This window comes from Crotalus tigris, unplaced genomic scaffold, assembly GCF_016545835.1.
Source record: "Crotalus tigris isolate CLP2741 ecotype Arizona unplaced genomic scaffold, ASM1654583v1 scf7180000023757.169203, whole genome shotgun sequence".
Taxonomy (NCBI): domain Eukaryota; kingdom Metazoa; phylum Chordata; class Lepidosauria; order Squamata; family Viperidae; genus Crotalus; species Crotalus tigris.
In genome coordinates this window covers 26,841-48,770 of record NW_024100165.1, presented here as the reverse complement: position 1 = coordinate 48,770, position 21,930 = coordinate 26,841, and the positions used below count along the sequence as shown (strand labels likewise).

The window sequence follows — 21,930 nt, the reverse complement described above, 5'->3', positions numbered from 1 at the left end:
ATATTTATCTGTTGGGACTTTAATGTTCTAATGCTGTAAGCCAGGGCTTTTCAACCTTTTCACTGACTGTACCACTTTTAGGATATATGGCAATATTCGAGTACTACCTAGCAAGGTGTCAAACACTTGATGACCAAAAAAAAAAAAAAAACCCTGTTCAAAGTTGCAATTCCACTGAAATGATTTATGACCATTTTTCACACTTATGACCATTGCAGCATGCCCAGGGTCATGTGATTTATATTTGGATGCTTGGCAACGGATTTCATATTTATGATGGTCACAGTGTCCCAGGGTCATGTGATCCCCTTCTGCAACCTTTTGACAAGCAAAGTCATTGGCAGGTGGCCAAGTGCTAAGGCGGGACTTCCTTCCCTCCCTCCCTTCTTCCCTCCCTCCCTCTTTCTCATTCCCATCTCCTTCTGAAGGAAGAATTTGACCCCCCCCCCATTTCCCTTCTTCCATAGATTCATTGAACAAGGAAAAGCCGCCAGAGACAGAAAAGACAAGCCATTGAGGGAACTAGCTTAAAAAGGCGCATTCCCCTTTAAGAATTAGCTACTGGCTAGAAAGGAAAGTTAAGGAGTGCAGTCGGCACTTAAGGAGAGGAAAAAAATGTAGTAAGTATGGCTGCTGGCTAAGGCAGCCTCCCCAAATGGCTCCATTTGTAAGTACAGGCAAAATCCATTCAGGAGAAAAATACTTCAAAATCCCTTGCAGCAAATCTTACACCTAACAATAGCAGAGCAGTAGAAGCTAACATGAGACATCAGCCATCAGCCAAATAGAAATTGCCAAACACTCCTTAAGAACACAAAATCCCCAATGCACAAATCCCAGAACTTCAAAGTCACAAAAGCACATAAGAATCCTTCCATTCTCCATCTCCCTCCTTGCCTCACCATCAGCCGGTGCTGCCTTTCTTCATTGCTGCCTTTCTTCATTCCTTGTGGAGAGCAACCCCTCCTCCCTATGTTCCTTGCCTCTTGGTTGCTGCCAGCATAGGTGGCTGCAAAAGAAGTTGTAGATCCACTTGTGGCTGGCCTGCTTGATCTCCTCTCCTCTCTTCTCCCCCCACCCTCCTCCTTCTTTCCATTCCGTGCAGCTAGAGCTGACTCCTCCTCCTCCCAAGGCTGCTTCTTTTTCTCTCTCTCCTCCCGACCCAAACTGCCTCCTTTTATAGCCTCTCCTGTCTCCGCACCCTCCTCCTCCTTTCTCATGGGGGAGGGGGGTGAGCCAGAAGTGAGCCTGGGGCCTTTGCCTCGCCCCAGCAACTCTGCAGCTCCAGAGGACTCTCTCACAGTAAGTCCTTGCCTGCGCTGGCTTGTTCCCTCCCCCACTACACTTGGCTGGGCAGGGCAGCATACCATCTGTCATGTGCTCATGTACCACAGGGGGTACACATACTACTGGTTGAAAAACCCTGCTGTAAGCTGCCTAGAGTCATTTTATCATGAGATGGTGGCAAATAAATTTAATAATTAAATAAATGTTCCGGTATTATATCTAATTTTTAAAAATGTGGTTTTCTTTTGAATGGGATCCCTGCAATTCTCCAAAACATGCTGTGTGTCTTCCCCGTCTTCTGGGTCTCTTTCCATCTCCCCACACATCTGGCAGGAAATTCCTTCCGTTTTGGGGCGTTTCCAGTATTTATTTCTGTTGGACTTGTGCAATTTGATGATGGAGACTGATCCCAACCAGGAACAATTTATGTTTTTCCATCTTTCAGGATCCCATTTAATTTCTTCCTGCAATTTGCTTTGGAAATGACTTAAAACAAATACTATTTTCAAAACTGAAAAGGGCTCTTGGCCTGAACTAACCAACTTGGTCTACTGTTCTGGCCCCTCCTATGTCTCCCCTGTGTCCCTCCTCCCCTTCCTCTCCTCCAGCCAAGCCCACCGTCTCCATCTCCCCCACCAAGCTGGATCCCACTTCCCCTAACACCATCCTCCTCTGCATCGTGAGGGGCTTCTACCCCGTGGAGATCAAGGTCCGGTGGCTGAAGAACGGGCGGCCGGAGGAGGAGGGCGTGGCCTTTGGGGAGGAGCTCCAGAATGGAGACTGGACCTACCAGCTCCAGGTGATGCTGGAGACCCAGCCCCAGTGGGGGGACGTCTACGCCTGCCAGGTGGAGCATGCCAGCCTGGAGGCCCCCATCACCGTCCAGTGGGGTGAGCCCCTCCCCTCCCTCCCCTCCTGCTCTGGGGACCCCCTCCTGCAGTGAGAAGGGGGAGAGACCCTCCCTGTGGGGGGAGCTGGGATGGACCCTCCTGGGGGGGAAGCTGGCCCTGATCCTCCTGCTCAGGGGAGGCTGCTTCTCCTTCCCCAGAGCCCCGATCCTCCAACTCTGCCAAGAGCAAATTATGGACAGGGATTGTGGCAGCCGTGATCGGGGTGATCTTCTTTGCCATGGGGCTCTCCCTCTACCTGAAGAGCAAGAAAGGTGAGTCTGGGGGCTGGATGAGAGATTGTGGGGAGGGGATCATCCAGGGGAGGCCTCTCAGCAAGCTTAGCAGATGGCAAGGAGGCCCCCTTGGAAATTCTGTTCTTTGAGGGTCTACTGTATAAGTGAGCATCCTGCAACCTATTATGGGCTATCGATGGGGAGGGGGACCCCTTGAGTCCTCCAGCCCATGAAGGATCCTGATTGGCTCTTTTTCTCCTTCCAGCAATTCCCATCCAGCCTCCTGCAGGTGAGTTTCTCCTCAAGATATAGATGTTTCTTTAACATTCGTTAATTGTTCCTTTAAAAGAAAAATGTGCCTGAACAAAACCTCCTTGCTGTGGATAACACAAATATTTGAAATTTTGGGCAGCTTTTCATTACAGAGACCTGAAAACAGTGCAATCAAAAACAAACACACACACATAAATACTAAAATCTGGCCCAGGAGATTTCCAGGTTTTGGGAAATTGCAAAAGGGAAGGGAAGTCTCCTTCTGACATTTCACACAATTCCTGGCATAGCAACACCCAGCTTTGCTACCACTCCCCATCCTGGCCCCATCTTCTTTGTTAATATGAAACGTCTGGGGGGGGAGGCCTCCTTTCTTGATTAACCCCCCAGTTAAGTCAATTGGGGAAAATTCCATAAGCCTCTGGAGATGAATTGCTGATCCTTTGCATCCTTTTCCTCTTTGAAAAAAGGGGGGGAGAAACTCCCTCATTTTGTTCCTACCTATCAACCACCCCCCTGCAATGTGGGCCTGTCTGGGGTGGGGGTGGCTGAAAGAGAGGAATAATAAGCTATTTACACTGGCTTCACTTTATTTTCTTATTTTCTCCCCATCTCTTTTTTTCTACAGCACTCATGAATTAATTCTGCCGTCCTTCCTGCTTCCTGGCGGGAAAGGAAGGGGCTTTTTTCCATTAGCTGATGAATTTCTGTCTCTTTTTTGCAACCTCTGAAAAATGGAGGGTCAAGATTTTAGATTGGGGGGAGGAGGAGAATGGGAGCCCGGAGCTTTTCCTGCTGAGACCCCTCTGGCTTTCCTTTGAAGGCCTCTCTTTCTGTGAGGGAGCAGTGGAGCCTATCTAGACTGACCCCTAGGACTCTGGACCTGCCTGTCAGTCCAGACACCTAAATCTCTCCCGGCTTTAAATCCACAGCAGCTTCATCTTCATTACTCTTCATCCAAATCCCTTCCCTTCACTTTGCTCTAAAAGAATAAATATTGTAGTCAAAATCCTGGAATTCTTCCTTCCTTCCTTTCTCTTCTTTTTCCTCCCTCTTCCCCACAGGAGGGTCTTCCCTTCTCCCCTTCTCCTCCCCAGATTGACACCTCCCCTGCCTCTGCATCAACCATCTTGGCTACTTCAGGTCCAAAGTCAAAACTGGTTCGGGAGGAGGGTGGGCAGATCCAGGGAGGGGAAGGGGCAGGACTCCCCTCCTGCTTGGGGGCCCCCTTTCTCTGCTTCCCCTCAAGCCTCCTTTTGAGGACCAGGATGCCAGAAGGCGTGATCCCCTTCAAGAACTTGTGGGGAGCCACTGGGGGACACCTGAGACTCCCCCTACACTCACCCAGCCATTTCTGCCATTTCTCTCCTTCACAACTGGAGGGTCCTGCCCCATTTTGGCACCCAACGCCTCCCTCCCTCCACCTGAGACCCCAGAGGCCTTTTCCAGGACTGCCCACCTATCGCCACTGCCGCCCCACAGCCCTTCCTGCCTTCGGGTCTGAAGCCCCCTCCCTCTGGGCAGAGGGTCTCCAACAGAGAGAGTCCTGGGTGAGTCTTGTGTAGCCCCCAACCGGAGCTCATCTGAGACCCCCCCCACAAAAAAGGCCCTGAGTGGTCTTGTGGCCAATGGCCTTGATCTCTGGGAAGGTCGCCCTGATGTCCATCTCCCTGGTCTGAGGGCTCCTGGGCAGGGGGTGTTGGGAAGGGTGTCTTCCCCAGGGCCTCTTGGGGCCAGAGCAGAAAGTCCAGCCGAAGTCATTCCTGGTGTAGGAGACATTTGCCATCGGGGGGGGGGGGAGGGAGAGCAGCTCTGCGGAGAGAGGAAAGATCAAGGGGGCAACTCTGAATGGAAGACCCCTCCCTTCTCCCCAGCACCCCTAGATGCCCCTAGATAGCTCTCCCACTGTGCCTTGCCCCCTCCAGAAGCCATCCAGACTGGTTCTGCAGGATTCCCCTGGCATCGATCTGCAAGGGCTGATTTTTCCCCTTCCATTCCTCATCTGGGGCACATAAAGAATAGGTCGGTGGAGGAACTGTCTCGAACACAGAGAAGACTTGGGCTCCTGTCAGTAATACCCCCCCCCCTAGAAGGAGAGCCTACGGCACCTGGAAAAGGGGCAACACCACATGTATCAATTGCAGAAAAAAAATCAGACCAGACTTCCTTAAGATAAACAAAGTTGTGTGTTGGTGATTGAGGATTTATTGCTCAGAGGAACTGAACCAGCAATTTGTAGAATGGACAGTCAGACTAGCAGTTAGCTGTTTCCCAGGAACAACTATCAAAGATGTGAGTGTGAGAGGCTTACTAAAAATAATCCACAGATTATTATTCCTTTCTCCTCTTTCATGTGGGGATGAATGATACACAAAGTCCCTGGAAACAATATCAAGAGATTATGAGCAGGTAGGGATCAAAGCCAAAGATATGGGAGCACAGGTCATGTTCCCTTCTGTACTCCCAATAAAGGTCAGCATCCAATGAGGATACGCACAGCCTTTGAAGTCAACTCCTGGCTTAGAGGATGGTTCTGTCGAGAGAACTTTGGATTCTTGGACTATGGTCTACAATACCCACATGAGGGGCTTCTGGCAGGGGATGAGCTACACTTCACAAGAACTGAGAATGTCGTCTTTGGAAGCCAACTGGCTTGTCCTATCTGAAGGGTCTTAAACTGAAACCGAAGGGGGAGGGATACGGGCAATCCATTGGGCAATCAACCAAATGGAAAGGAAAAAGAAGAACTTGGACACAAAAGAGGGGATGTGGAAACCAAACAGGATCATTCAAAAGGGACTCAGATGCCTCTATACCAATGCTCAAAGTACGAGGAATAAACCAGGGAAAACGTGAAACCCAAAGGCAGGTCTGACGTTGCAATCACCGAAACTTAGTGGGATGAAACCCACAACTGAAAGACACAATTTAAGAGATTTAATGTCGAGGAATTGCGCAGCAGCTATTCAGATGAAGTGGGAGACAATGACACAAACTTGTAGTTTTACATCAATATATATAACATTTATATTGCACAGCAGCTGTCCAAATGACACAAACCTGTAGTGTTATATAAATCTATTTAGCATCTATATTCACAGCAGAAAAGATAATCAGCAACACAGGAACATCATGAGATAAACCAATCAGCAGACGGAGCAAAGGGCGGGGGAAAAGGGGGAAACGCCCCCTTTACACTCACAGCAACCAATCATTGCATACATAACCTCATACAGGAGCCAGCACTCTCCAACCAATCAACTACAACTCTGTGTCCCGGCCCATTGTCCACTTTACTGTTCCATCTACTAAATTTAGTATTTTAATATTTAAAGTGTTGAAAAGAAACAGACTTAATAAAAGGTGGAGTTGCATTATATATAAGAAACAACTACAGAAATGCTACAGAACAAAGACAAAAATCTCCTTGAAAGCATTTGGGTTAAAAAAAAGGGAAAACAGAACGACATCACCATTGGTGTGTACTATAAAGCCCCCCAACCCAACAGAGGAAATAGATGAACTTTTTCTTAATCAGTTAACTAAGGCATGGAGAAAGCAGAGCAAAATAGCAATGGAGGACTTTGACCACCTTGACATCAACCGGGAGACAGTTTTTTGCGCCTAGTGGGAGATCCAGCAGGCTCCTGATGAACCTAGCAGACAACTTTCTCCCCCATAAAGTAGAGAAGGGAACTAGGGGGTCAGCCCCACTGGACTCCAATCTCCCTAAGAGTCCTAGGCTGCCTCAACAGAGGGACAGAATCAAGATCGCCTGAAGTTTTAATAGCACTTTACAAGGCCTTGGTAAGGCCACACTTGGAATATCACAACCAGTTTTGGTCGCCATGATGAAAAAAAGAAGTTGAGACTCTGGAAAGAGAGCAGAGAAGAGCAACAAAGATGATCAGGGGACTGGAGGCTAAAACATACGAAGAACGGTTGCTGGAATTGGGTAAGTCTAGTTTAACGAAGAGAAGGACGAGGGGGGACATGATAGCAGTCTTCCAATATTTGAGGGGCTGCCCCAAAGAAGAGGGAGTCAAGCCATTCCCCAAAGCCCCTGAAGGCAGGACGAGGAGCAGTGGATGGAAGATCTGGATTTAAGGAGTAATTTCCTAACAGTGAGAACAATTCATCAGTGGAACTGCTTGCCTCATGAAGTTGTGATGGCTTCATCACTGGAGGCTTTGAAGAAGAGACTGGACGGCCATTTGTCTGAAGAGGTATAGGGTCTCTCTCCTGCATGGGCAGGGGGCTGGACTAGAGGACCTCCAAGGTCCCTTCCAGCTGTGTTATTCTGTTACATTTTTGCACAGCAGATTCTGGATGCTTCCCATTTGGGGCGTCTCCCCTGGGCACTGAAATCCAATGTGGAGAAAGGCCAGGAGACTCCCGACCACTTTAATTCAAAGCCTTCGGGCCAAATCCTTCCTTAGAGACTGATCCATTTGCTCCCTTTCTTTCCCTCCTTTTGCTGCCTAGGAAAAATGGTCTCCTTCTGTTTCCCATAAGACCTCCCTAACTCTGTTTTACATGGTTTTTTTTTTAATCCAGTGTTCTTGCCATTGTTTGCACGGGTTTGAAAATATGCTTTTTAAAATGGGAATTAATTAATTTGATTATTTCACCCATTTTGATCAGTGTGCCTGAAGGAGAACGTATTTTGGAAGATGAAATCAAACACATTATATGAAGGGTAAAGAAGAAGCAGCTCCTCCATTTGAGTCTCCTTTCGGATACGCTATTTTCTCTCTTCCACAAGGGCTTTTCGGGTGATCTGGAGAGGAAAGACTCCCCGTCAGCAGGTGAACATCCCTCACTCTGCAGGGCTGATCCCAGAAAGATGCAAGGCCAGTCCAGGCTAGTCCTGGGATGAAGCAATCTGGAAATCCCAGGATTTCTCTCTCTCTCTCTCTCTCTCTCTCTCTCTCTCTCTCTCTCTCTCTCTCTCTCTCTCCCTCCCTCCCTCCCTCCCTCTCTCTCTCTCTCTCTCCCTCTCATCTCTTTGTATCTATCTACATCTCTCCCTCTCTCTCTCTCTCTCTCTCTCTCTCTCTTGTTCCCTCCCTCTTTCCCTCCCTCCCACTCTCTCCATCTCATCTCTCTCATCTCTTTGTATCTATCTACATCTCTCCCTCTTTATCTTATCTGTCTATATATATATATCTATCTACCTCTGTCTGTCTGTCTATCCTCTTTCTCTCATCTCTCTCTCATCTATTTATTATCTCTATCTCTCTATCCCCCTCTCTCTTTCCTTCCCTTCCTTTTTCCCTCTTTCTCTCCCTGCCACCCCCTCATCTCTCTCATCTCTTTATGTCTATCTACATCTCTCTCTATCTTGTCAGCCTGTCTGTCTATATATCTATTTATCTCTCTTTCTCTGTCTCATCTCTCTCTCATCTATCCATATCTCTCTATCTCTCTATATATATCATCTATCTATCATATCTATCTATCTATCTATCTATCTATCTATCTATCTATCTATCTATCTATCTATCCATCTATCATATCTATCTATCTATCTATCTATCTATCTATCTATCTATCTATCTATCTATCTATCTATCTATCTATCTATCTATCTCCATCATCCATCCTCCATCCATCCATCCATCCATCCATCCATCCATCCATCCATCTATCTATCTATCTATCTATCTATCTATCTCTTCTATCATCTTTCTATCATCTCTATCTATCTCTCTACCACCCCCTCTATATTATCTCACTATCAAATTTATACAACCACTCATCTCACAACAAGTGACTGGGTTGGATACACAAAGCTAAACACAGATATATACATGAAATTATTAAAAAAATACATTAAAACAACAAAAAAGTTTAAAAAGAAGAGTCAGTTTTTTCAGTGCCCTTGTAACTTTGAACAGCCATGAAATGAACCCTTGTTTAGTCCTCACCATCCCCAGCGCTTTCACTGGTGGGGAAAAGACCGGAGATCTCCTTTAACCGGATAGGCTAATGATGATTACCTGCCATCAAGTTGGTGTCAACGTTTAACCCCCCATGGAGAGATTTTCTCTGGGGAGACCCCTCCCCCCACTCCCCCAGGTCCTCCCTCAGCATCCCCCTCCCCCCACTGCAACAGAGCGCCTCCCCCTCCCTGCTTCTCCTCCTTTTCCTCTCTTTCCTTCCACCTTTCCCGGCATCAGAGCCCCTTCAACCTCTCCCCCCCCACCCCGAGAGCCGACTCTCCCCGTAACGTGTGAAGGAGGAGAATCGAGAATCGGAGCCTTCGGGTCCTTTGGGGACGTTTCTCCAGCCCTCCCTGGGTTTCTTCCCTGGGCTGTCCGGGGTCTCCTCGGGGGTCGGGAGGGGCCCCTCAACCGCTTCAAGGGGGGAGGGCAGAGGACCGAGGGGGAGACTCAGCCACGGGGGAGAAGCGGGAGAGTCCCGGAGCTGCCCCGGGGAAGAATCGGGGCTTGTTGCCTGCTGGATCAGGGCCAGTTCCTCGGTTCCGCTTCGGGGGAGCCCAGAGCTTCAGGCCGGGGGCGGGGGGGGGAGCGAAACTCCAGCACTTCTCCAGCTGTTGGGGGTTGCGGAAACAAACAAAGTTCCTCTGTGTGTTTGTGTGTGTTTGTGTGGGGGTGTGTGGAGGGCTGGGGTGGCAGGAGGAACTCAGAGAAAACCAAAATCTTGCTGGGGAAACAGGAAAAGAGTCCAGGAGTTCTGCTTTGATCAGGCGAGCGAAGGAGCCCCCCCCCCCCCCAGACGCTGCCTGAATCTGGGACCCACTTTGGGCGACTGGCTGGATGTACACAACTGTGGTGCAGCCTCCTTCAGCTGCGGGAGGGGGGGACCCGGCTCTGGCCTGCCGAGGCTGGTGCTGGGCCTTGGGGGTGTCTCACCCTTCCAGTCCCCCCCCCCAATTTCCTTTGGAAGGATTCAGGCCCCCTCTGGACCCCCAAAGCTCTTTTGAACAGAATCGGGAATGGAGGATCTGCCTGACCCGCCTTTGTGTAACTGACCACAACCCGAATGTCGTAGAAAAAATGGTTTCCATGGATGTAGTGAAACATTAAAAAAGAGAATGTGTGGTTTTTGGGATAGTTTGGGGGGGGGGGAAGGTTTTCAGACTTTAATGCTTAAGGCTGTAATCCTATACTTGAGGGTATATAGAATTACTGAAGTCCACAGAATTTCTATTAACTGTCCGGGTTATTTTATAAATTATAAATTTATTCTTTGGTTCAATATGCTGTCCATCCATCCCTCCATCCCTCCCTCCCTCCTTCTTAAAATAGTATTGAGATCTTTCACAAGGGAGAAAACCTGCTCGGATCCTCTTATTTTTTATTTTTTTTTATTTATTTATTTTTAAATTTTTATTTTATTTTATTTTATTTTGAAAATGTCATTTTATTTATTAAACATATTTATGTAGCCACCCGCTCGGATCCTCTTATGCATCCCGTCCATGGATATGGATTTTTTCTTCTTCTTCTGGCAAAATATTCCCTCCACTCCCACCCAGAGGAACGGAGCCAACCTCAAGAGGATCGATTCTGGGGAGGGGGTCCCAGGGCTGATTCCTCCCCCCATAAAATCCCCCCCCCTTCTCCGCTTCCCCGCTTCTCCCTCTGCGCCCAACTCTCTCCTCCATCGGGTGAAGTCAAGGGAGACTCTGCCCGGAGATTGATGACGCGGCGGAAGGGAGAATTCCGATTGGTCCTCCTGCTTCTTCTGGGCCCTCCCAGTTCCGAAGTTCGAGGGAAACGCCCCCTCGCCCCCCAAGCCAGACCCCCCGATTCCGCCTCTGGGGCTGGGAGCCTCAGTGTCTCTGTCTCTCGTCTCTCTGGGGCGCTTGTGGGGCGGCGTCCATGGGCTCCGCTGGGCTCCCCCTGATGCTGCTGCTGCTGGCGGGGGCGCTGGCCCGGATCCCCGGAAGCGAAGGGGGGAAGGAGACCCCCGGTAAGGAGGGGCTGGGCGGGGGGAGGAGGAGGTTTGGGGGAGGAGGGGGCTGGGAAGCACCGCCGAGACTCGTGGGGGGGGGAGAGGGGGAAGAAAGCTGCTAGCTCTTCAGAGGGTAAGAGTGACGGGAGCCGGCGACAGCCTCGATCTCTGCGTGGTCTCCTCCCCCTTCCCTCCCCACTTCCCCCCCAGGAGGGCGGAGAGGGACCCCCTCTTTCCCGATTGTAGCAGAGGTGGGGAGTCGCAGCCGGGCCCCTCTATCGCCCCCCCCTCCAAAATGGCCGGGTCGGAGTCGGAGCGGTTGCGTGGAAAGAGGAAGGGGAGGGAAAGCGAAAGAGAAAGAGGGAAACTGAGGCATTTTCAGACCTGAATCCACACAAGGAAAAAGCTGCATTTTGGCCAAAGTATTTTTCCTTCTTCAGAGACTTCAAGTTTTCTTCCCAAATCTCAAATTTGAGGCTTTCAAAGTCAGGCCGGAGTTGAGCTTCGGTCCCTTCCGGGGGAGGCTCCGAATTTGGGGAGGAGGCCGAGAAACCCCCACCCCATAATCCCCCGTTGCTCTATCGGGACCTGGAGGGAGGGGGGAAGCGAGAGAGGAGCATTTGGGGGGGGGCTCTGAATGGCTCCCCTATGGCTCCCCAAAACAATCCCTATCGTGAGGGGGGCTGGAGACCCTCCCTTTGAGATGCTCTTGGGGGGGCAGCTGCAGGGGGGCTTTGGGGGAGGGGGAGAGGAAACAAGTCTGAATCTCGAAAATCATCCCAAGGCAGGGAGTTGGGCTGAAGGTTGGGCAGAGGGTCCCCAACAGAGAGAGTCCTGTGCGAATCTCACGTGTGGCCCCCAACCGGAGCTCATCTGAGACCCCCCCTCAAAAAAGGCCCTGAGTGGTCCAGTGGCCAATGGCCTTGATCTCTGGGAAGGTCACCCTGATGTCCATCTCCCTGGTCTGAGGGCTCCTGGGCAGGGGGTGTTGGGAAGGGTCTCTTCCCCAGGGCCTCTTGGGGCCAGAGCAGAAAGTCCAGCCGAAGCCATTCCTGGTGTGGGAGACATTTGCCATCAGGGGGGAGGGAGGGAGAGCAGCTCTGTGGGAGAGAGGAAAGATCAAGGGGGCAACTCTGAGTGGAAGGCCCCTCCCTTCTCCCCAGCACCCCTAGATGCCCCTAGATAGCTCTCCCACTGAGCCTTGCCCCCTCCGGAAACCATCCAGGCTGCTTCTGCAGGATGTCCATGGCTTCGATCTCCAAGGACAGATTTTGTCTCCCTCCCACTCCTCATCTGGGGCACATAAAGACTAGGTCAGTGGAGGAACAGTCTCAAAACCTTACAACACAATGCCTCTCTTCACAATATTATGAGATCGTTATGCAGTCAACATCACCTTAGATGCAAACTAAGTACGGCTACCCCATATTTTCCGGGAACATAATTATGGGCTGCCACCTGGGGGAACTCGGGGAAGTATGTGTTGATGTACAGGAGCAACAGGCTTAGTTCCTTGCATCATCAGGAAGAGCCAGCAGGTGTAGGAATTTCTCACTCTTCCGTTGGACTCTTTCACTCAGCTGAACAAGAAGGGCTGGAGAAGAGAGGAGAACATTGCAGGGTTTACTAGACCCAAACCTCCTTTCTTCTCCAGCCAGTGATAGAAAGGGCTCTTTGCCTTGAGGGGGAGCCCCTTTCTGAGGACTCCCCCCTGCCCACCTTGCCCTCACAGGCAGTGAGTATTAGAGGGTCAGTGAGGCTACACATGGCAAAACTAGCCAATCTGAAAAGAAAGTCAATTATTAGTAATATAGTTCTTTGCCCAAGAACCGCAGGGAGCAGGCAGAGGCTAGCTGTATTTCTGAAAGTGCACTGAAGTCTAGAAATAATGTTGAGCTCCTGGTATTACCCCAGAAACGGTCAATTATCTTGTGTAATGAGTACTGTATGTGCAAAGAGGGAAATGGGAACAAACTGACATGTTGTTCAACAATAAAGTGTCAAGCTGTGAAGATCCTTTGCTTTAGAACTGCCATGATGCTTCTAGCTCATTTCTGTGTTACGTGTACCCTGCCTGTGTTGTAAAAAATGCTGCATTAAAAGGCTAATAAAGAGTGGATATATGTTAACTATTGGCCCTAGACCTACTCTGGTACTTACTATTTGTATTTTAATAATTATTTTCAGTGAGGTGTGATTCATAGTTGAGATTTTAACATTTTATAGGATGATTTATGTCACAGGTTAAATATTTACATCCCCTTATAAATTTAGACATTGCAATAAAAGAGAAGTAGAAAGTGTGTGAATGAAAGTTGAGAGGGGGGAGGAATTGAATAGGTTCAGGCTTGTATGGATACTGGTTGTGCAAATTATGTTTTCACCTGTGTACGTTGTTAGATCACACCCTTTTATTAGCATAGGTGTAATAGTGTCCACAATAGTATCCCTCACATGTTGGCTGTGTTTGTTTGCCTGCATCAGGTCCTATGTGACTCACCTCAGATAATGTGGTTTTATTGTGTAGTCTATCTATTTGTTTAGATGGTATCTAATCAATTTCATAACATCTGTTGGTCTGTCTGTTTAACAAAAAGATTGGGCCAGGAAAGTATCCTCTCTCTCTTGCGGATTTCCTATTGCTGCATCTTCATTTCCTTTATCAAGATCCAGGCTGTGCTGATATTAAGTCACTCTTATTCTCAGTTGTATCCAATGCTATTTCACTTGAGAAAAAAAATAACCTTAAGAATTTTTTTTCTGCTCCTTTCTGAGATCTTAGTGAATAGCTTCAATCTGATTTTATACTATTTCTGCCGAAGAAACTACATTAGCTGGAAGACATCGGTGGCAAAGTAATCGCAAAGCAATAAATAAATAAACCAAAAGGGAAGAATGAGACTGTGTGAAATTATAGCATAATATGTGGTTGAAGAGCAGGCAACACCTCCCTCCCTCCCTCCCTCCCTCTTTCTCTCTCCCCCTCCCCCCTCCCTCCCCCTCCCTCTCTCTCCCCCTCCCTCCCTCCTTCCCTCCCCCTCCCTCTCTCTCCCCCTCCCTCCCTCTCTTTCTTTCCCTCCCTCCCTCCCTCTCTCTCCCCCTCCCTCCCCCTCCCCTCCCCCCCCTCTCTCTCCCTCCCTCCCCTTCCCTCCCTCTCTCTCCCTCCCCTCCCCCCTCCGTCCCCCTCCCTCTCTCTCCCCCTCCCTCCCTCTCCCTCCCTCTCCCTGCCTCCCCCCCTCTCTCCACAAATGTTTTAGAGTTTGATGGGTAGCAATTTTATTTAGATAAAGAAAGATAAAGCGATAGCAGGCGGCAATCTCAGGTCCTTGGCCATATCTTGAAGATATGCATGGTCCTAGATGGAGATGGCATTATTTTCCAATTTTGCTATACAAATGAGAAAAAAATAATAAGTTGATCAAAGTGAGTTTAAAGTAAATTCTTTGCTTTGCAAAGCTTTCTGAATGCAAACAATATCAGGCAGAGAATCTCATTATGTACTGTATCTGTAGTATCTCTATTAGAGGAGAGTTTTCTTACCGTTCACAGCACTTGTGTTCCCGCCCACAGTCCAGCTGCCCAAGATTAAAATGTCCACGAGGACATAGTTTGTCAAAGCAGTGTCCTCCTCGAGAAAAACACTGTCCTTGGGCATTCCCTATGAAAAGAAAAAGAGGAGACAGGTAAACGATGAGTAAAGATTCCTTAATATTTAAATATATTTTTCCTTCCAAGACACTACCTCCTTCTACAGAACTGCAGGATTCCTTTATCCATTTATATTTTTATTCATTTATAACATAAAAATATGAAAATAAAAAGCAAATAGTAAGGAACAACCACAGGGAAAGAGGAAATGTGGAAAGTGGGGGGAAGAAACAAAAGGCGTTGACTTCCGATTCCCTGTTGCAATAAAATAAGGCATGAAAATCGAATCTCAGCTTTTTTCATTTCTGTATTAGTATGAACTAGCCATTTCTCTATCAACAAATCAGTCTAATCAGTAAACCCCAAAATCATAGTATCATTTTTTTCCACCTCAAGCACAAAGGCCAGAAGCAGTTTCCAAGTAGAAACAATAGTACTTTTATTCTTTTCTTTTATCAAAACTGTCAGTTTAGCCAAATTCACTCAGTCAGCTTTCAGGCCCAAGGTGGGACTAGAACTCAGTACCCAGAGTTGTCGTGTTTTGCTCTAATCACTAGACCAAATTGTTTCTCCATTGTGCCTCCTTATTCAAACAAAACATATTTGGCTGAGAATTGGGTAAACCAATACTAAAGTGAAGCCTACCAAAAAAAAAATAAGCTACAATAACAAAACCCCCAATAAAGTTATTTCAAGAATTGTGAATCAAAAGAAAAATCAGTGGCATATTTATCTTTATCAAGTTCCAGGCTGTGCTGATATTAAGTCATCAGACAAAGTCATTCTTATTCTAAGTTGTATTTAAATGGTATTCAAAATGGTATTGAACTTGAGAAAAAATAATCTTAAGAATTTTTTTTCTACTTCTTTCCAAGATCTTAGTGAAAAGCTTAAATCTGATTTTATACTATTTCTGCCCAAGCAACTACATTAGCTGGAAGACATCAGTGGCAAAGTAATCACTACAATAAATAAATAAACCCAAAGGGAAGAATGAGACTGTGTGAAATTATAGAATTATAGCACAAATTATAGCTAATTATAGCACAAAGTCCAGAAGCAGTATCCAAGTACAAACAAAAGTACTTATATTCTTTTCTTTTATCAAAACTGTCAGTTTAGCCATCTCTGCTAACTCCATCAGCTTTTGTAACTATTCATCCAAGATGGGAATGGAAGCATCCTTCCAACAATTGCAGGATTCCTAGGACCACAGCAAGATTTCTCTGACCACACAGATCCATCTCTGCTGATCTCCTGCAGCACCTCAAATAAATCAGCCATTAACCCAGGTTTGAAGTCTGACTCAAAGATGAATTAGCTGGTAAGCCTACATCTATTAATGTAGGAGGGAAGAAATAATTCTATCTCATATGAAGGATAGATCTTACTGTGATATATTTCTCTCCAGTATTGCCAAGGATCCTTGCTGAGTTACAGTGGCCAGTTGCATTGTGTGTTTTGGATGAAGACCTTGAGTGAGCTGAGAATTTTGTAAACCAATGTTAAAGTGAAGTAAATCAACAAAAATAAGCTACATTAACAAAACCCCCAATAAACATCTTTCAAGAATTGTGAATCAAAAGAAAAATCAATGGCATATTTTTTAAATATTTGGAGGCTCATGTTGTCAATAGTCTATACTGTTCAAAGCTATTTCTGTAAAGTAAAACAAAAAGATGTTGAAGATTATCCTACTTTCAGTGATGATCGTATTTGTTTAAAAAGGAGTGAGTTACCAATCCTTTGTAAATTATCAGTAATTTTGTTTCTTACCTGGTTCAGACAGGAATGCAAGGAAAAGAAATGTGAACAGCAGATAAAGGATCTTCATGCTGAGACTGGTTCTGGACCAAATCTTACTCCTGGGACAGACATGGCTCTCTATTTATGGAGTTGTAATGATTGCATCATATCACCTCAGTGAACTGTTGCAATTTAGTTCTTACCTAAGGCAACGGTGCATCTTCCTTGTATTGAAACACTCCTATTTGTTAGCTGTTACAAAAGCCCTGAGAAGAGCAGCAGACTTAGTTGAACATCTAACCTGCTATGGCTATAAAAGATGGGAGGCTCAGGACTTGCAGTGTCCGAATGGGTCAAAGAAAATTCCTTACTGAATTGCTGCCCAAACTCTACAGTCCATGATGATAATGCTCGGCCAGGTTCACCAATGGATGGACTTTGGGAAGAGCCCTTAGAAGTAAGTGGTGGAAATCTGGGGTTGGCACTGCTATCATGGGCGACACCTTTTTATGGGTGGGTTTTGGGAAAACAGCTGCTCTGCTTCCTGGTAGGTCTTTGTGGCACTCAGATGAAGCACAGACTGATTTGGCTTTCGTTGAAGTATTCCTCCTCATCCAGGAGATTTCTATTTCTCTAAAGACAGAGAATATGCAGAGTTGGAAATATCCCTGCAGTCTTAATTGAGGGTTAATAATAATAATAATGATAAAGTTGGAAGGGACCTTGGAAGTCATCAAGTCCAACCCCCTGCTCAGGCAGGAAACCCTATACCATTTTGGACAAATGGCTGTCAAGTTTCTTCAAAAACTTCCAGTGTTGGAGCATTCACCACTTCTAGAGGCAGGTTGTTCCACTGGTTAATTGTTCTACCTGTCAGAAAGTTTCTCCTTAGTTCTAGGTTGCTTCTCTCCTTGATTAGTTTCCACCTGTTGCTTCTTGTCCTGCCTTCCGGCGCTTTGGAGAATAGCTTGACTCCCTCTTCTTTGGGGCAGCCCCTGAGATACTGGAACACTGCTATCACGTCCCCCCTCATCCTTCTCTTCGTTAAACTAGACATCCCCAATTGCAGCAATCGTTCCTTATATGTTTTAGCCTCCAGTCCCCTAATCATCTTTGTTGCTCTTCTCTGCACTCTTTCTACAGTCTCAACATCTTTTTTACATTGTGGTGACCAAAACTGGAGGCAGAAGTCCAAGTGTGGCCTTACCACTCCTTATTAGGAGTCCTGTGGGACACAGAAGACTAACTGAAATTGAGAAGGAGAACTGGGTTCCAAAAGCAGTGGTGAGAATATGGCTTTACACTTAGGCAAGAAAAAATGAATGCACAGGTATAGAATAGGTGATACGTGGCTCCATAGCAGTAACTGTGAGAGTTTGGCTCCAGAGGTTTTGGGTGCTCCATCACTGGAAGTTTTTAAGAATAATTTGGAAAGCCATTTGTCTGGAATGGTGTAGGGCTTTCCAGCTTCAGCATGGGATTGGACTAGCAGGTCCCTGCCAACTCGGTTATTCTGTAAGTTCTGTTGGTTCTCAGGTGTCGCATCCAGTTGCCATGGATGCTGTAGAGATTTAGAGAGGATTTCAAAATGAAGCACAAGCATTTTCCCGTGCCCTGAATAACACAGTAACTTAAAATCTGTTTTCAAAAACAAAATACTCAGACTTAGTTACATATAAAATCATCCTAGTTTCACAAACTAAATATGACTTTTCAACATTTGCCTATTTTTCAACAACTTTTTCTCTTCTCTCTTTTTTTCTTCTCCCAATCTGTAATACAATTGCTCTGAGAAAGGATCCTTACAGTGAAGGATGAGAAGAATAGAAAACAAAAAAACCCCACTGAAAAATTTAACAATTTCTGTGTTAGATGCAGAAATATAATACAGAAAATGTTAAGTAATCAAGATGCAAAGAATTGTTGCAGTGAAAAAGCATCCTTGGAGGGTCTCTCAGGGAGTCAATATTGAGCCTGGTTGTTGGTGAGCAATGGGTTGAAAGTTCCCAGCAATGAGTGGAAAAGGTGGTTGTTGAGCCATATCTCCTAAGCTTTGCCTTGAGGGCTGGAGCCAATTTCTGTGGACTCCCATCAAATAGCCTTGATACAGGACCTGATAGAAGATGAACATGCAAACTTAGAAATCAATTAACCACAGGTGCACTAAAGAGTAGGAACCTAAAAAAATGCTGCACAAAGATTCCAAGATGGTTAAAATAGAGAAAAGTAGGGCGTCTTCAGTAAGGCTGGCACACTGAAAGGCTCAGCTTCTACAAATGTACCTTCCAAGTATTGAGTTGAATCTTCCAAACTCCTTACAATGAATATACTTGTATTTGTGGAGTTCCAGAAATAGAAGATGTAGTACATCTATTATTTTGAATGACAATTATTTAAGAAAGAGGGAGATCAATATCTTGGATTGCACTTTAGAGAAACAGTCTATTGGGATCAAGCTGGCAGGAATAGCCAACACTCCAGAAGACAGGCTTAGGATACAGGAGGATCTGTACAGACTTCAACACTGGGCACTATCTAACAAAATGAAATTCAACGGTGAAAAAAGTAAGGTTCTACATTTTAGCAAGAAAAACCAAATGTATAGGTATAGTATAGGGGTACCTTGCTCAATAATAGTAACTGTGAGAGGGACCTCAGAGTCCTAGTGGAAAATCACTTAAATATGAGCCAGCAGTGTGCTGCAGCTGCCAAAAAGGCCAACACAGTGCTGGTCTGCATTAACAGAGGGATAGAATCTAGATCACTTGAAGTGTTAGTACCACTTTACAATGCCTTAGTAAGGCCACACGTGGAATACTGCATCCAATTTTGGTCACCGTGATGTAAAAAAGATGTTGAGACTCTAGAAAGAGTACAGAGAAGAGCAACAAAGATGATCAGGGGACTGGAGGCTAAAACATATAAGGAACAGTTGCTGGAATTGGGCATGTCTAGTTTAATGAAGAGAAGGACGAGGGGGGACATGATAGCAGTGTTCCAATATCTCAGGGGCTGCCCCAAAGAAGAGGGAGTCAAGCTATTTTCCAAGACACCTGAAGGCAGGACAAGAAGCAATGGATGGAAACTAATCAAGAAGAGAAGCAACCTAGAACTAAGGAGAAACTTCCTGACAGTGAGAACAATTAATCAGTGGAACAACCTGCCTCCAGAAGCAGTAAATTCTCCAATACTGGAAGTTTTGAAGAAGCCATTTGTCTGAAATGGTATAGAGTTTCCTGCCTTAGCACATGGTTGGACTAGAAGACCTACAAAGTCCCTTCCAACTTTATTATTATTATTATTATTATTATTATTATTATTATTGTTGTTGTTGTTGTTATTATTATTATTATTACTGATTGATCATCGCACAGCAGCCAGATGTTCAGACTGGATTTGGCATTTTCTCTACCTATCGAGTCATTGCCTTGAGGGCTGGAGCCAATTTCTGTGGACTCCCATCAAATAGCCTTGATACAGGACCTGATAGAAGATGAACATGCAAACTTAGAAATCAATTAACCACAGGTGCACTAAAGAGTAGGAGACCAGTGAGACTGAAAATGGCAAAATTGGCAGCCCTAAAAAGAAAGGAAATTCATATTTAATAATGTGGTTCTTTGCCCAAGAGCCACAGAAAGCAGTTAATGAGGAAATTGTGGAAGTGCCTTGAAACCTTGAAATAATGTCAAACTCCTGCTATTTCCCAAGAAACGGATAATTACTTTATGTAATGAGTGGGTGCAGCAACGGTAATGAGGAAAGCACAGATGCAAACTGACTTGGTGTTTAGTAATCAAGTTAAGTAAGGTAGAGAATAATAAAATAAGTGGAGACTAGGACTTAAATTTAGGTTTAAAAATAATTGAGGAACACTCCATAGTCCCTTCCATCCCATTTTTGTTCATTTGCTTGAGAGTGTGTTTGGGGCTCAATGGAGCCATGAGAAGTAGGATTGATATGTACCAAAACTGAAGAAAAAGGTGATGCCAATATGACATTTGGGTTGCATGTGCTGTTAAGAGGACTTGGATCCTATTCTCATAATAATTATCTGATTTTAGATGAGTCAAAGTCAAAAGTGATGGTTCTTGGAAAATGACAGCATTGCCCTATAGGGCTAATCGATGAGGAGGCAACAGAGCAAGTTCACACCTTTCCTTACCTGGGGGAATTTTCTCTGGGACTGGATCTGGGCTCCCTCAACATCAAAGGAGCTCACTTAGAAGGCACAAGTGAATGCACTGTTCATTTTTTTAAAAAAAACCTCATAGGTATGCAGCTTCCTTAGACTGAGTTATTAAATACAAAATACCACCGTTACTATTATGCACTTATATTGAGCTGAACTTTGGGATTTAATTTATATCACTATTAGAACAAATTAGATCACATATCTGAGAAGTATCTTGAGGGTGGATGAAAGGACTTCAACTGCTGCCCTCAGAGCAGAATTGGAAATTTATACAATTTATAAATTTGGGGTATATAAATATTTTTATTAAAATTAATGGTATGGAAAATAATAACAATAGTAATAATAGTGATGATGATGATATTGGAAGGGACCTTGGAGGTCATCTAGTCCAACCCACTGCTCAGGCAGGAAACCCTATACCATTTCAGACAAATGGCTGTCCAATCTCTTCTTAAACACTTCCAGTGTTGGAGCATTCACAGCTTCTGGAGGAAGGTTGTTCCACTGGTTAATTAGTTAGTTAGTTTCCATCCGTTGCTTCTCATCCTGCCTTCAGGTCCTTTGGAGAAGAGCTTGACTCCCTCTTCTTTGGGGCAGCCCCTGAGATATTTGAACACTGTTATCATGTCACCCCTCGTCCTTCCCTTTGTTAAACTAATAAGAGTGCCCAAATGCTATTAGAACAAACAAATTTCATTTAAAACATTCTTCATTTTATATTGGGAACTGTCATCTGCCTGTCTTTTTTGCCACTCGAGAAAAACCTAAAAAAAATGCTGCAGAGAGAATCCAGGATGGTTAAAATAGAGAAAAGTAGGGCGTCTTCAGTAAGGCTGGCACACTGAAAGGCATCAGCTGCTACAAATGTACCTTCCAAGTATTGAGTTGAATCTTCCAAACTCCTTACAATGAATATACTTGTATTTGTGGAGTTCCAGAAATAGAAGATGTAGTACATCTATTATTTTGAATGACAATTATATAAGAAAGAGGGAGATCAATATCTTGGATTGCACTTTAGAGAAACAGTCTATTGGGATCAAGCTGGCAGGAATAGCCAACACTCCAGAAGACAGGCTTAGGATACAGGAGGATCTGGACAGACTTCAACACTGGGCACTATCTAACAAAATGAAATTCAACGGTGAAAAAAGTAAGGTTCTACATTTAGGCAAGAAAAACCAAATGTATAGGTATAGTATAGGGGTACCTTGCTCAATAATAGTAACTGTGAGAGGGACCTCAGAGTCCTAGTGGACAATCACTTAAATATGAGCCAGCAGTGTGCTGCAGCTGCCAAAAAGGTCAACACAGTGCTGGGCTGCATTAACAGAGGGATAGAATCTAGATCACTTGAAGTGTTAGTATCACTTTACAGTGCCTTAGTAAGGCCACGCTTGGAATACTGCATCCAATTTTGGTCACCGTGATGTAAAAAAGATGTTGAGACTCGGACTCAAGGTACCAAATATGAAATTGTATTATGATGCTGTAGTATTGACATTGATTAGCGACTGGGTGAATTTAACAAATACAGAAATACTTCATTTGGAAGGCTGGGACCTATTTTTTGGATGGCATGCCTATTTAATATTTAATAAAAAAGTGGATTGGGTTTTTAAGTCTCATATTATAAGAAACTCTTTGCTAAGAGTGTGGAGAAAGTATTATAAAAGTGACTTCAAAATACCATTATGGGCTATACCTCGGCATGCCATAGAAGGTATAAGGA

At 45.4% G+C, this 21,930-nt stretch overlaps 1 protein-coding gene and 1 long non-coding RNA gene across 7 annotated transcripts in view; one reads left to right on the top strand and one right to left on the bottom strand.

Annotated features, from left to right (window-relative positions):
• The window catches only part of LOC120298167 (H-2 class II histocompatibility antigen, E-S beta chain-like), a 56,183-nt gene that overhangs the window by 10,858 nt on the left and 23,395 nt on the right, over positions 1-21,930 (top strand). Inside the window, exons 3-6 of one of the 6 annotated variants that reach the window (XM_039321619.1) lie at positions 1,896-2,177; positions 2,336-2,449; positions 2,676-2,699; positions 7,449-7,607. The exons of 1 other annotated variant lie outside the window; for it this stretch is intronic. In XM_039321619.1, the coding sequence (XP_039177553.1) occupies positions 1,896-2,177; positions 2,336-2,449; positions 2,676-2,699; positions 7,449-7,462 (434 nt within the window). In that variant the 3' untranslated portion in view covers positions 7,463-7,607. Of the gene's footprint in view, positions 1-1,895; positions 2,178-2,335; positions 2,450-2,675; positions 2,700-3,311; positions 3,693-7,327; positions 7,608-21,930 lie in introns of those variants that run through there. 4 more of the 6 variants (XM_039321616.1, XM_039321617.1, XM_039321618.1 and 1 more) reach the window with 4 other exon arrangements.
• On the bottom strand, positions 13,866-16,099 carry LOC120298168. The gene is made up of 3 exons (XR_005553975.1): positions 16,031-16,099; positions 14,147-14,264; positions 13,866-13,993 (listed from the first exon to the last, which is right to left on the bottom strand). It is a non-coding gene; the product is annotated as an uncharacterized LOC120298168 (long non-coding RNA).